Genomic DNA, 13,744 nt, shown 5'->3' with positions numbered 1-13,744 from the left:
TTCACTGCTCCTGGGCATCTACTGTATGCCATAGTCACCGGGGATTGGGCGTAATCCATCAATTGCAGCTTCTATAACTGTGGTCTTGCACCTTCCCTGTAAAAGCAAATGATAATCCCTGCTCCCTAGTTTCCTATATCCTGAGCTGTCTCCTGAAGTCTGAGGTGCATGGGACTCACCCAATGGAAGTTAATGGGGAGCCAGTAAACAGGCATGGTCATGAAACCAAAGACTTGCGGCATGGTATAAAGGCAAACAATGGAAGCTCTAGCTGTTGGATACAGGTAACAATTTTAAAAAAGGGGACTGAATCCTTTTTAATTAGTTTTGGGTGCTGTAATGACTGGCCACCAGTTGGGTAAAGGAACATTTCTATTCCATCAGGTTCGTAGAAATACTATTGTCAACTTTTTGAGCTGATGGAAAAACTAAGATGGCAACCTGTAAGAAAAAAGGACCCCTTTTTAAATTTTGCACCAAGTCACCATCATTTTTTGTCTCTGGCAGATTTATAATGTGTATTCTTCCTTATTTTCCAATAGATTCATTGAGAAACCTACAATCGGTGAATCATGGTCCTCGTTCTTCACCCGCCGAATTCAGCTCCACTCATCACCTGCTCAGGGAACGGAAGTCGTCGGCCCCCTCCCATTCTAGCCAGCCCACCCTGTTCACCTTTGAATCTCCTTCCAACCATATTCACCAGACAACCTTATCTGCCAGCGCTCCCCAGGATTACCTCTTCCTACACCAATGTATGAGCCGCAAAGCCGAAAGTATGAGGTGAGCTCCTTATATCTTCATATATCACATTCTGTTTTGTCATTCCAGATATCTAGCTCAGGGTCTACCTAGACAAAGCCTAAAGAGGGTTTTCTTAGCCTAGAGCCAACCACTGGTTTGTTGATCCCCTTCCTGCCACTATAATAAATAATTAGAATGCCCACAGTAGGCCAATTTACGAAGGTAGTGATCATGCTGACCTGTCATTGTTTGTCAAAAGATTCCAAATAATTACAAATCTAAATGTTATCAGGAAAATATGAAACACTAAGCCCCAGGAATGTGAAGAATTTGTAAACTATAAAGCATAATGGCGCGCAGGAGTTTATTCCTTCCCGGCAGCTGAATGGGAAGCCAAGATATCCTAAACTAAGGCAGGTGAGAATGTTTTATTGCAGGAGGGATATCGCCTATCCCTTGCTGCAGTAAAGACCTGTCTAAACCCCAACTTTTAAAGCAGAACTTAACAAATCTTGCAGTTTTTCCCCAGAGGAAGATGCAACCAAATTCCCTGTTCAACTGTTGCTAATTGTGCTATACAGGAGAAAACAAATCCATCCTGACCCCCAAAGTCAGTCAGGTGTATACCTTGGACCAAAATATTACTTACATAGCCATATGGAATCATAACTCCACATACAACCAGTCACAGAGCTGACTTTTCCTGGCTTTTGAGCCTAAGCCTATGCTTCTCTCCGGTCCAAAGAGACAACCTCTGTGGTCAGCAAATACTTTTTCATTGGAAAGTGGGCCAGCAGTTTCTGGAGCTTAGGCAAGTCAGGAAAATTCATGTAGGCCTTGCACTTTGAATTTGATCAATTTAGTTGCATCAAATGACCATTGGATTGGCCAAGTTGCAACTTAACTTGCAACTATGCAAATACAGATTTTTTTATGAATCGATATTTGCATATGGATTTCTGTACGGTCTGGTTTTTCTATGCAAGCAAATTTTTCTTTGCCCATTAGCTACTTTATTTCAAATATTGTATTCCTGTAGGTTAAGGCTGGAGTGGTTTCATGCACAAATCTTGATATTATTATTGTACATTTGTGCTGTATTTTAATATTTCCGATGATTGTATTCCAGAAGTGCCAGCTTTTCCCAAGCCACCAGGTCGTCCTTTTTCATGCGTAGTGATACAGCTGTGCAGAAGTTGGCCCAGGGCTATGGACATTGCTTGAACGGGGTCAGCGGCCAGGTCCACGGCTTCTATAGTTTACCAAAGCCGAGTCGGCTTAATTCTGAGCTGAGAGACAGTGCCTACGATCTCCCAAGGAGCTTTGGTTCCGACACTCCGACCAAGTCAAGCCTCACCGGGCTGGAATCTGAAAATGAGGACGTTTACACCTATAAAACCCCTAGCAACACTCTTTGTAAAGAATTTAGTGAACTTTCAATGGACTCGTGTGATCTTCCTGGGACACCACTTTCCGTTTATCAAATTCCCAGAACTTTCACCTTGGACAAGAATCACAATGCTTTGTCTAATGACTTCAATAATGCTCCACCTCCAAGGCCCCCAAAACCGGGGCAGACTGAGACCCGCTGGGGAAGTCCTCAGCAACAAAATGGGGATAGTATTGGTGTTGTTTCGGTCAACATTCCGAGAAGGAACACCCTTCCGGCCATGGAGAATCGACGCCATAGAGGTAAGGACTGCATTTTTCTACACGTGGCTCATAACTCTAACTTAGAAAGCAGAACTTGTGTAGGACCAGTTTTGGGGTTCCTGGTTTACTGGCTTGCCAAATAAAAAGACAAGATAGAAATAAGCAATATCCAGGTTTACATGATACTCCCAGCATTGATCTTGCATTTAGTAAAAATGAACCCCTTAAGCCTAGAGGGCCCTAGTGCAGCTGTAGGGTCTGTACAAACGGTATCTCTAATGTGAGCAATTAGCCACTAATGCACTCACTACAGAGAGGTATTTCAAATTACTGCACTCTGTTCACAAAACCATCGATCTCCAAGGTTTTCCCTTGCAAGGGATCAGTATCATCACAGCAGGACAGGAAAAACACACATTTTGCTTCTGGCTCTCTTTCTTTGTTGGCCCCGCAAACCTAAAAACATCAGCAGACCTCCTGGGCTTTCCCAGCATACAGGTTACACCTAGCATGTACACCTGAGCTACCTGGCCCAAGGCTGCAACTTCCCCTATCTCAAAGATAGGTGCCCTTTTATCATCATTTGCCAGGTGCACCAAAGTTATCCTTAATTTCTGGTAAAGGAAGATATGTCCAGCCCACCCATTCCTTCCAGTATATTCTGTACCGGTATCCCAAATAAAAAGAACTCCAAATCGGCCGCACTACATTTACTCATTGCCCCATCCAGGCTCTTTAATTCCTTTTCCAGGAAATTGAGGTACATGATGCCAAATATCCTCTAAATTTGGCATCAGCCATTTCCTTCTTCTCCTCAACCCCTCCAATTGTGTGATACTTCCCCCAACTCTTAGATTGTAAGCTCTTCAGCGCAGGGTCCTCTCCTTCTCCTGTGTCACTGTCTGTATCTGTCTGTCATTTACAACCCCTATTTAATGTACAACGCTGTGTAAATGTTGGTGCTATATAAATACTGTTTATTTTTAATATTATTAATATTTTTAATAATAATAATAAGAAGAAGAATTATACATTTTTTCCCAACATCACCAACTATAAGGTAGTTTGCAGAAAAATCTCCATCACCCATCAATAGATAGATTTTGCTGATTTCTAAATGTTAATGGAACACAGCAAAAAAGTAAACCAAAAAAAAGAAATATATTTATAAACGCAAACACATATCTTCTATTAATTTTTCCAGTTTGACTGAACCAAGATAGAAACGAAGGTGATCTTTACATTGAGCCCCCCATCATTTGTTAAACTCCTTTTGCTTTTTCGAGTTAAAGCCGTGGTAACTTTTAACACTTACAGAATCTTTCTGTAGGTTTTTGTTGCAAGGGAAAAAATACATTGCAGATCTGTGATCCAGAAACATCGAACGATTTGCAGCACCGGTGTCTTTCTGCAAAATTTGGAGCAAGCTAGAGAATCAGAACCTTAGATACCAAATGTTATCCAATGCAGCTGCTGACCCTGACAATCCAGGATTTGTAGCTGTACAGATCAACATTGTTGTCACCTAGAACAGAAACTTTGTATCCATTTACAAATCACTGGAGAAGACACACAGACAGATATATAACTGATACAAAGTTACTAGTGAGATAATGCCCATAGTCTTTCTCTTCTACAAATTCCTTCCCAGTCTTCTGAATGATAAGAGTTAAGCTAAACTTTAGGCAGAGTTTGCCTTTCTGTGCATTGATTTCTTTCATGCATTAATATTATTATTAATATTTGTATTGTTAATAATAATAAATATTATCTATATCGCACCAACTTTTTACACAGCGCTGTACAAACAATAGGGGTTACAAATGACAGACAGATACAGACAGTGACACAGGAAGAGGAGAGGACTCTGCCCCGAAGAGCTTACAATCTAGCATTATATTGTTGAGTTCCCTCAACTAAAGGAATGTAAAGTTAAGTTGAGCTTGCTAAGTCTCCGGCGCTTATCATGCACTGGAAACTTGTTATTGCCATCAATAGGGCTTGGAATAAAAATGAACCTGAGCTTTATGGCCAACACATCTCAATACAGCGCACAGAAGTCAACTACAACCATTAAAATAGTGGCAAAGCTGCATGTATTGATATGTGTTCCAATGCACATATTAACTTATAAAGATCTGAACAGGGTTTTTCTATTGCTTTCTGTACCAGTGACATGTCAGGAGTTCAAATACTGCTCTATGCTATTCACATTCAAAAATTCAAATGTCTGTACATACAGTTTATTGGTTGCTAACATAACAATAAGTGAGGGGAAATATAAAATAAATCACTTTCATGTCTTCACGGAACCTCTATTATAATTAATATATCCAGAGCTCACAATATATTAGTGTGGTGCTCAATAGGAATAATGGAGTGGAATTAAAGTTATCCAAGGCTGGAGAGGATACACTTTCATCAGTGAAGCTGGGTGATCCAGCCAACCTGGAATGGATATGGTACAGGATTCAAAATGACTTTTAAGAAATTCATTCCAGGTTTGCTAAATCACCCAGCTTTACTGATGAAAGTGTGTCCTGTCCAGCCTTGGAAAACTTTAATAAATCAGACCCAATGTCTCTTACATTGGTGGCCAGTGGGAAGGCTGTCACCCTTACAGTTAGAAAAATACACCATTGGTGTCACTAAAACTGACCTGAGAGCCACGATTTCCTCATTGCTCAAGGAACCCCTAGCAATCGCTGGAGGAAGCCTAGTTGGGAAACTCTACTTTAAAATTAAGTTTAGATTTGGAGGAAATTTGTAGAGTAATTCTATGAGAAATTTGTGTTGTAAATTGCACCCTCTATTGGTGAGAAGTTGCACAACAACATTTGAAAAAGCCAGCTTCTGATCTTGGTGTCAGAATGACAATTTTAGTTTTGTTTTCTGTGTCACAGACCAAGATTGCAGAACTTATATATCACTAACCTCTTTAAAACTAAATCACAGCTGTTTTTTATTTAGCTGGTCAGATACCTGATTTTTATTGGCATAATCATGGTCTCATTTCTGTGAGTTTTAAAAAAGTAGGGGACTTTTTCTAACTATATGGGGAAATTAAATGCCGCTATATGCAGGTGTATTCTTTTCCATTCATAATTTTTCTGTTTTGTTCATAAAAAATATTTTTGGTTGGTTATTTTGGGAGCTGAAAGACATTGGTTTGGCTTTTTGGCTTTTTGACATATTATTTTCTAACATTTCACTATGAAATCATGTCTTCTTGGTTACATAGTAAGTTAGATTGAAAAAAGACATAAGTCTATCAAATTCAGCCATTAGAGAAATAACATATCCCAGGTATAAAACAGTATGGACATAGTTGATCCAGAGGAAGGCAAAAAAAGCTCTGGTACAATTTGCTCCAACAGGGGAAAAAATCATTCCTGATTTCATTATTATTATTATTATTATTATTAATATTAATAATAAACAGGATGTATACGGCGCCAACATATTACACAGCGCTGTACATTAAATAGGGGTTACAAATGACAGACAGATACAGACAGTGGCACAGGAGGAGGAGAGGACCCTGCCCCGAAGAGCTTACAATCTAGGAGGTGGGGGGGGAATAAAAAATAGGGTGCAATAAAAGTTTTTAGGATATATAAGTATCACTCGTCATATAGGGCAATCAAGAACAATTGGAGGTGCAAGCTTACATGAGAAATTGCCCAGACAAGGTCATAGACTTCTATACATAGAGCTATAAGGATGTCTACAGAATTACAATGTTTCTTTATCACTGGTGGTGAAGGAGTATTGGGGTACAATCTATATCAGTGCTTCTTCACTTTTTTAACATGGGGGAATCCTTTAAATAACCTTCAGGTCTTCAGGTACCCCCTTCTATAATTATTATATCCATAGCTCACAGTATATTAGTGTGGTAGTCAATGGGAAGAATGTCTCTTACATTGCTGGCCATTGGAAAAAATATCACCCTTACAAATAGCCAAAAATATTCATGGTGTCACTTAAATTGACCTTAGAGTCACACATTGCTCAAGGAACCCCTAACAACCTTTGGGAGAAACCTGGTTAAGAAACACTGATCTAGATTATCCTTTTGTGGTGTTCCTAAGCCAGGTAAAACCTATTGGGCTTTCATCTTTAGGTATAGATGTGACTCCATTTATTTTTTGGCCTCCAATGGTATACATGGGTTATAACATATACATAACCTATTGGCCTCTAGAACATGTTCATAAAACACTTATGGGGCTTGAAAACTGATCATTTGTTGGCCTTTGAACATAACATATTCATCTAATACTTTATTTATTGACCTCTGGCGTCTTCCATGTCACACTTTTCACCTACTGACCCTGGTGGTGTCCATGTTACACTTAATACTCATTGGCCTATGATGGTATCCATGTCAGGGTATCATTCATTAACCTTTGATGGTGTTCATATCACACTTGTGTCTTATTGACCTCTGACGGTGTCTTTGTCACATCCACTACCTATTGACCTTTGATGGAATCCATGTTAAACATATCGCTTATTGACCATTGGTGTGGTGATGGAGTCTGTATCATACTTATCATATACTGAGCTCTGATGATGACCATGTTGGACTCATTCCCTTTTGGCCTATAATGGAATCCATGTTAAACATATCGCTTATTGACTTCTGGTGGTGTCCATGTCTTACCTATAACTTACTGGACTATAATGGAATCCATGGTAAATATATTGCTTGATGACCTTTGGTGGTGTCCATGTCTTATCTATAATTTATTGGCATTTGATTGAGTCCATGTTAAACATATTGCTTATTGACCTTTGGTGGTGTCTATGTCACACTTGTCACTAATTGACCTCTGGTAGTGTCCATGTCTTATCTATACCTTATTGGCATTTGAAGGAGTCCATGTTAAACATATTGCCCTTTGACATCTGTTGTAGCCCATGTCACACTTATCACTTTTAGACCTCTTATGGTGACCATTCTAGACTTATTACTCACCGGTCTATGATGGAATCTATGATAAACATATGACTTTTTGACCTCCTATGGTGCCCATATTAGACTTTAATCCTTTATAATTCCATGTACAATGTATCTCTCGTTGTCTCCATACTATGACCTTAAAAGATACTTATTAATAAAGCAATCAATCTGCATGTTTTTCCAGCATCTTCTTGTGAAGCTTATGACTATCCCCATCTAGGAGACTTGAGCGTGGAGCAATCTGTGGAGTCCATTAACGATGGCTTCAACTCCTATCTGGTGAGTCCTTTAAACATTGATATTCAACATGTCTAAAATTATATATGGTCCAGAAGCCTATCAAGGAAACCTAAATAACAATTTAGTTTACATAAAACCCTTAGATTTTAAAAGGCTTTATCAGATCCTATGGAATTTAGCAAATCAGCCTCAATGTTCCTTGAGTGAATGTAAATCATGGAGCTTCAATCTAATGGTGTTCCATCCAAGACTGTAGGTCTCCATTGGCCAAATTTCAAAAGGACTATATAGTCTTTGCAGACTTAGATCCCATGGATTTAGCAAACCAGCCTCAATGTTCCTTCAGGTGTGTAAGTAAACCATGGAGCTCTCATCTAATGGTGCTTCCATCCAAGGCAGTTGGTCTCCTTTGGCCGCTTTTTCGAAGCCAACTGCTTCCGGGGCAGAGCAGACCTCTATAGCATTGTACACTGTAACATCCATGGAAGTAGAGTTCCTTCCAGGAACTGGCCAGTGGTACCCCAACACTAGATGGGAGCATTGAAATTACCATACTGAAGGGTTCCCTTTATGAATTCAGTGAGTTGGTTGAAGATAAGTAGACCTTACTGATGAGCTTCCATCAAGGGTTGACTTTGGTCAACCATCGATGGCCATTATGGTGGTTGACAATGGTGGACAAGGGTTGACTGTTCATTTACAATTTTTTTTATTTTAATTTATTTTTAATACAATGTTATTATTGTGATAAGGAGATGCTTGTAGTCATTGGTTCCATTGATTCATAAATTGACCACACAGTGTCTCTGTTTTACAGCAAACAAAGTCCTCCATGACCCGCTCGGAAAGTGCGGATTCCGAAGACAACTATGTCCCCATGAACCCCGGCTCTTCCTCCCAATTCAACTCTGAGAAGCCGAATGACAACGCGCAGAGCGTTTATATCCCTATGAGCCCTGGGCCGCACCACTTCGACTTTCTTGGCTTTTCCTCCGCCACACTTCCTGCCCGTAAAGGAAGTACCGCTTCCCTGTGTCAGAGACCGACCCGAGTCAGTGAAATCCAGCCACCTCCCGTAAACCGAAACCTCAAGCCTGATAGAAAAGGTATGACTTATTGGGGTGTACAAATTACGACAGGGCTTTTCAGCACATAGAGATCAACAAATTTGTTCAAGCCCATTTTTTTTCAAGGTGACCCACTTTCAGAGTATCAGTGAATCTGGAAAAGACCATATAAATCAGTATTTTTCTGTCTGACCTGTATGTGCTCTGTGTTCCCCACTTTTACAATTCATTATTCTGCTGTCACTGTAGGGGCAGTACCACTAACAAATGAGTTAGTGGCCACATAAAAAATACATTTTGTTCCCATTTAACCCCATATTACCATTTTATAAATCTTATGAAACCTAATGAAAGAACCTTATTTCCCCTGTTGATTCTTCCGTTATTCAATCATAATTTTCGCCTATGCACACAGCAAGCAATTCTAATTGTGATAGCTGTGTACTTTGACAAGTGGCCACTAGGTGGCAGAACGAGTAACTGTTTTAATAGGAACTGAAAAAAGATATTTGAACACTTCTCAGCAAATTTCAGATGAATATACCGGGGAATAATTTATAAATAGAGCCCAAATTAGCTACGCTTACTCCATATTCCCTTAGTTTATATTTTCTGCAGATTTTTTTAATTTTTAAGATTTTTTACTTTCTTTTTATTATTTTTTATTTAATTATTCTCTACTGATGTTTTGGAAAAAGTGTAAATTTAAAAAAAAAAACTTTAATTTGTAAATTATTTAAATTATTAAATTATTCCCCAATTCGTCTGAAATTTGCTGACAGATGGTTGAATCTCTCTACACTCCTCATGTCAGTTCCTATAAAATAATGACTCGTTCTGCCACCTAGTGGCCAATCTTAAAAGTGCACAGCTGTCACAAAAAAGAAATGCTATTATTTATAAATGATTTCCTCTTCAGTTCGCTGATAAAATGTGTTTCTTCTCTATTCATTATGAATAATAATAATAATAATATTCATTTCCTATTGTGACAGATGTGCACTTTTAAATATTGGCCACTAGGTGGCAGAACGAGTCATTGTTTTAATAGGAGACCCATAAATAAAAAAAAAAAAAATTCAGAGAATTCGGCTGGGGAAATAATTTATATAAAGAGCCCTTGATAAATTCTTGTTGGGTTAAAATTAACACTATATTTATTATATATATATATATATATATATATATATATATAGTGTCAGGACTATGGACTTTGTACAGCGCTGCATAATATGATGGCGCTATATAAATACTATATAATAATATATATATTATCCTAAAGTTGAACTCCAAGCTAAACAAATATTGTCCAGATACAAGCAGCATATTTATTCTTACTTTATTCTTAGTCTACTTTATATATTTCTTCCCATGGACCTTAATCCAACATTAGAGAGCTGGCTTTTATACAGACAGGTTAGCACTGCTAACTTGCAGAGTGATGCAGGGTGACTGGTCTTGACTCCGCCCCCTGTAGCCCTCCAGTCATCCTATAGTGGGAGGATCTTCCGAACTCCTCCCACTCTGCTCTCTATGCACTGTGAACAGCCTAGCAATGATGTTAGACTCTACTTTTACATGGTAATAGCTGGGTTCAGAGCATTGTTTTTTTTATTCTTTGTGACTAGGAAGGAAATGTATGTATATGTAAAACATTATATGGGTTGTAGCATTTATTGATTTTTCTCACCTGCAGCAAAACCTACGCCCTTGGATCTTCGAGCGACGGCAATAATTGATGAACTTCCATTTAAGTCTCCAGTCACTAAATCCTGGTCTAGACAAACGTAAGTACAGGAGATATGCCGCAGGGTCAAATACAGCGTGTTCATTCTTATGTTACTCTTGATGCTATGAAAACACCCCTGGCTGTCCTGGTCTATAAACAGACTGATCATGGCTTGTAACATAACTGCTCAGGTCAGACACAGATCTCCGGTCTTTACTATAAAAGGGATGTAAATTACCTTTCTTACATCATGAGCAGAGGGCAGAGGACTGAAATCCTAAATCAATAAAAAAAAAATATATTGATGAACAACTTTGCTCACCTGCTGTACCCATAATAAATGTAGGGGGCAGCACTGAGTTCCTGATTTTTTTTTACCTGTACACTGCCCATTATAAGGGGTTCCCACCATCCCTGCACTGTTCCTAAATCCATTATAAGGCTTCCACCATCGTAGCCACACTTATAGATTGAACAGAAACTGGAGAAAAAATGCAAATATTAATATTTATTCTGCTACTTTTTATTTCCTCCTACAGCCACTCTTTAAAATCCAGCTCGTCTCAATACTGCCGCCCAGTGTCCACACAGAGTATAACTAGCACCAGCTCTGGGGAGAGCGAAGAGAACTATGTAGCTATGGTAAGTTATGATTTGTGCAGTATTACATACAAGGCATTCTTTCCAGTAAGCTGGATGAGTTTATTTGTTCGGGTTTGGTATTTTACTTAATATTTCAATATATTGAGATTTTTCATCACTTCCTGTTTCAAAGATATATAGAATGTTAAGCCAAAAGTACATTTTAGCAAGTCTCCCAAAGTTTTTTTCCTTGGCTTTGGACTTTCTTTCACATTCTGCCCCAGTAGCGATGGTCTCCAGAACAAATAGAGGTATTTACTTTTAAAGGACACAGAGAGCAATAAAAACCTGATGAGTTTTAACACTTTGTCAATATATCCAAAACTAAAGAATATAGGTTTGGTTTTGGATTTAGAGTTGTGGACACTTGGGGTATTACACCCAAAAAAATAGACACACAGCATGTGTAGCACACCTCACCCTTCTGTCCCACCCCTCAATCTTGGTGGCAATATCCAACTGTCATAATGACAGCCGGTGGTTGTAATTTATTCCTTTTTTTAGGTTGACATACAGATCGCAGCTCATCCCTATGCTATAAAGATGAATGAAACAGAGTGGATACAAAAGTAACAATATTACTTTGTATGTCTCTGTGTGTTGATCAATAGGAATAACTGTCATGTGCAAGTCGGGGCAGAAGGACAAGGCATGCCACACGTATGCTGTGTACAGTTTTTGATGCATCTCTACCCCACCCAATGTCCACAACTGGTTGAACACAAAAGTGTTAACTGGCTTTTGATACACAACATGATTCTAGAGACTAATTCCTCTCTTTATTGTTCCCCCAGCAAAATCCTGTGTCAGCATCCCCCGGAACCAGCGGCACAAACAGCCCTGCCCAGAAGAAGAGTACGGGCAGCGTGGACTATCTGGCATTGGACTTCCAGCCGGTGTCACCGAGCCCTCATAGAAAGGTATGTGTTTATTAATATTTGGCTATTCCACCAGAGCTGAAAGGGAAAATGTGGGTGAATCACTAAAATACAGCATGGAGACCTTTATTCAATTAAGCCACTTCATTGGTCTAAATAGGGACTGTTGGACAGTGCGTGTGGACAGGAAGTGTCTGCCAAGAGGCTGTATGAGTTCAGCAGCAATTAGATGCAAAGTGTTTATGATATAGAGGGCTTTAGCAAGCCAAATGTCTTTCAGTTTGGGTTTGCATCTACCTAATATCAGTATTTATTATTTATACTCTAGTATAAGCTGAGATTTTTTTCCCCTCTCAAAATTCCTTTAGAAAAAAAACATCTCGGTTTATACTTAGGTCACACCTATAGATGGCACTGTGTCCACATGTAAAGTATTGGGAAACTCCTAACATTGGAGCCAATAGGTTTGTGAGGACTTTACGTGAGGACACACCATCTACTGGTGACTCTAAAACCATTTAAAATGTGTAAAATATTTTAACCTGTAAAAAATTGGAAAAAGAGATAAATAGACTGAGCCCATGTGATTTTAATTGTTAGCATATTTTTTTTTAACGTACACCATGGATGTGTTATTTATTTAATTTTTTTACCATTTACGTTGATTACTGATTTATTGTATTTAGTAATGGCCATATTTTGAGCCCTAAGCTTATATTTGAGTCAAAGGTAAAAATAAGTACAACGGTTTATATTCGAGTATATGCAGTAATTCTGTTATTGATGTTATATAACACAGAAATCTGACAGTATCTCTATTGCTTTCAGCCATCAACTTCCTCTGTAGCCTCAGACGAGAAGGTGGACTATGTCCAGGTGGACAAGGAGAAGACCCAAGCCTTGCAGAATACCATGCAGGAGTGGACAGATGTGCGCCAGTCTTCTGAGCCTGCCAAGAGCGGGAAGCAATGATAAAGCCCTTCTCTGGAACTAGGCATTCCACAAGAGCCTCCAGCCCGGCCTTCTATACGGCAACCACAGTGAAGACTTCCATTGCTGCTCCTTTGTTAGCTATAGTCTGCCTGTACCCCATAGAATGAAGTCCTAGCTCTGCATTGCAGATGGCCAAACAATTGGTCCAGAGAAGCAGCGGCCGGACGCACTAAGCTACATTCACGCACTCACAGGGAACATTTATCACATCAACAGACTACAGAATTCAACTGAAGTTATATTATAGAATACGCAGCACCTGATAATGAGTTTTATTTAAAGGGGCATCCTCAAGTATAAAGGAATAAAAGGAACCATGTAGAAGACAGAAATAATACTGAATACTGTGATATCAAAAGTGATGCCACTGGTGTGTAAGTGATTGTACAGGCTACCTATCAGAGATGTCACTGGTCTCTAGCGAATGGATAGGCTGCATTCTCAGTGATGTCACTGGTCTCTGGTGATTGGATAGGCTGCATTCTCAGTGATGTCACCGGTCTCTAGTGATTGGATAGGCTGCATTCTCAGTGATGTCACTGGTCTCTAGTGATTGGATAGGCTGCATTCTCAGTGATGTCACCGGTCTCTAGTGATTGGATAGGCTGTATTCTCAGTGATGTCACTGGTTTCTAGTGATTGGATAGGCTGCATTCTCAGTAATGCCATTGGCTCCTTGTTTTCTACGTATGAAATGGCTGCCTTTATAAAGTTATAAAAATACGGATGGATGCGGTTTCATTCTGAACAGATAAGTGACTGGTGATGTCATCTTACACTATTCACATTCTCAGTGATGTCACCGGTTTCTAGTGATTGGATAGGCTGC

General features: G+C 39.2%; 1 protein-coding gene across 1 annotated transcript in view; it reads left to right on the top strand.

The window, feature by feature from the left end:
* The window catches only part of GAB2 (GRB2 associated binding protein 2), a 98,350-nt gene extending 84,612 nt beyond the window's left edge, over positions 1-13,738 (top strand). Inside the window, exons 3-10 of the mRNA XM_072401427.1 lie at positions 543-783; positions 1,874-2,436; positions 7,551-7,645; positions 8,424-8,712; positions 10,370-10,460; positions 10,942-11,044; positions 11,839-11,964; positions 12,751-13,738. Of these exons, the coding sequence (XP_072257528.1) occupies positions 543-783; positions 1,874-2,436; positions 7,551-7,645; positions 8,424-8,712; positions 10,370-10,460; positions 10,942-11,044; positions 11,839-11,964; positions 12,751-12,894 (1,652 nt within the window). The 3' untranslated portion in view covers positions 12,895-13,738. The remainder of the gene's footprint in view (positions 1-542; positions 784-1,873; positions 2,437-7,550; positions 7,646-8,423; positions 8,713-10,369; positions 10,461-10,941; positions 11,045-11,838; positions 11,965-12,750) is intronic.
* The last annotated feature ends 6 nt before the right edge of the window (positions 13,739-13,744 follow it).

The sequence above is a fragment of the Pyxicephalus adspersus genome, chromosome 1, assembly GCF_032062135.1.
Source record: "Pyxicephalus adspersus chromosome 1, UCB_Pads_2.0, whole genome shotgun sequence".
In the NCBI taxonomy this organism is placed as follows: Eukaryota; Metazoa; Chordata; class Amphibia; order Anura; family Pyxicephalidae; genus Pyxicephalus; species Pyxicephalus adspersus.
This window is presented reverse-complemented; position numbering and strand designations above follow the sequence as displayed.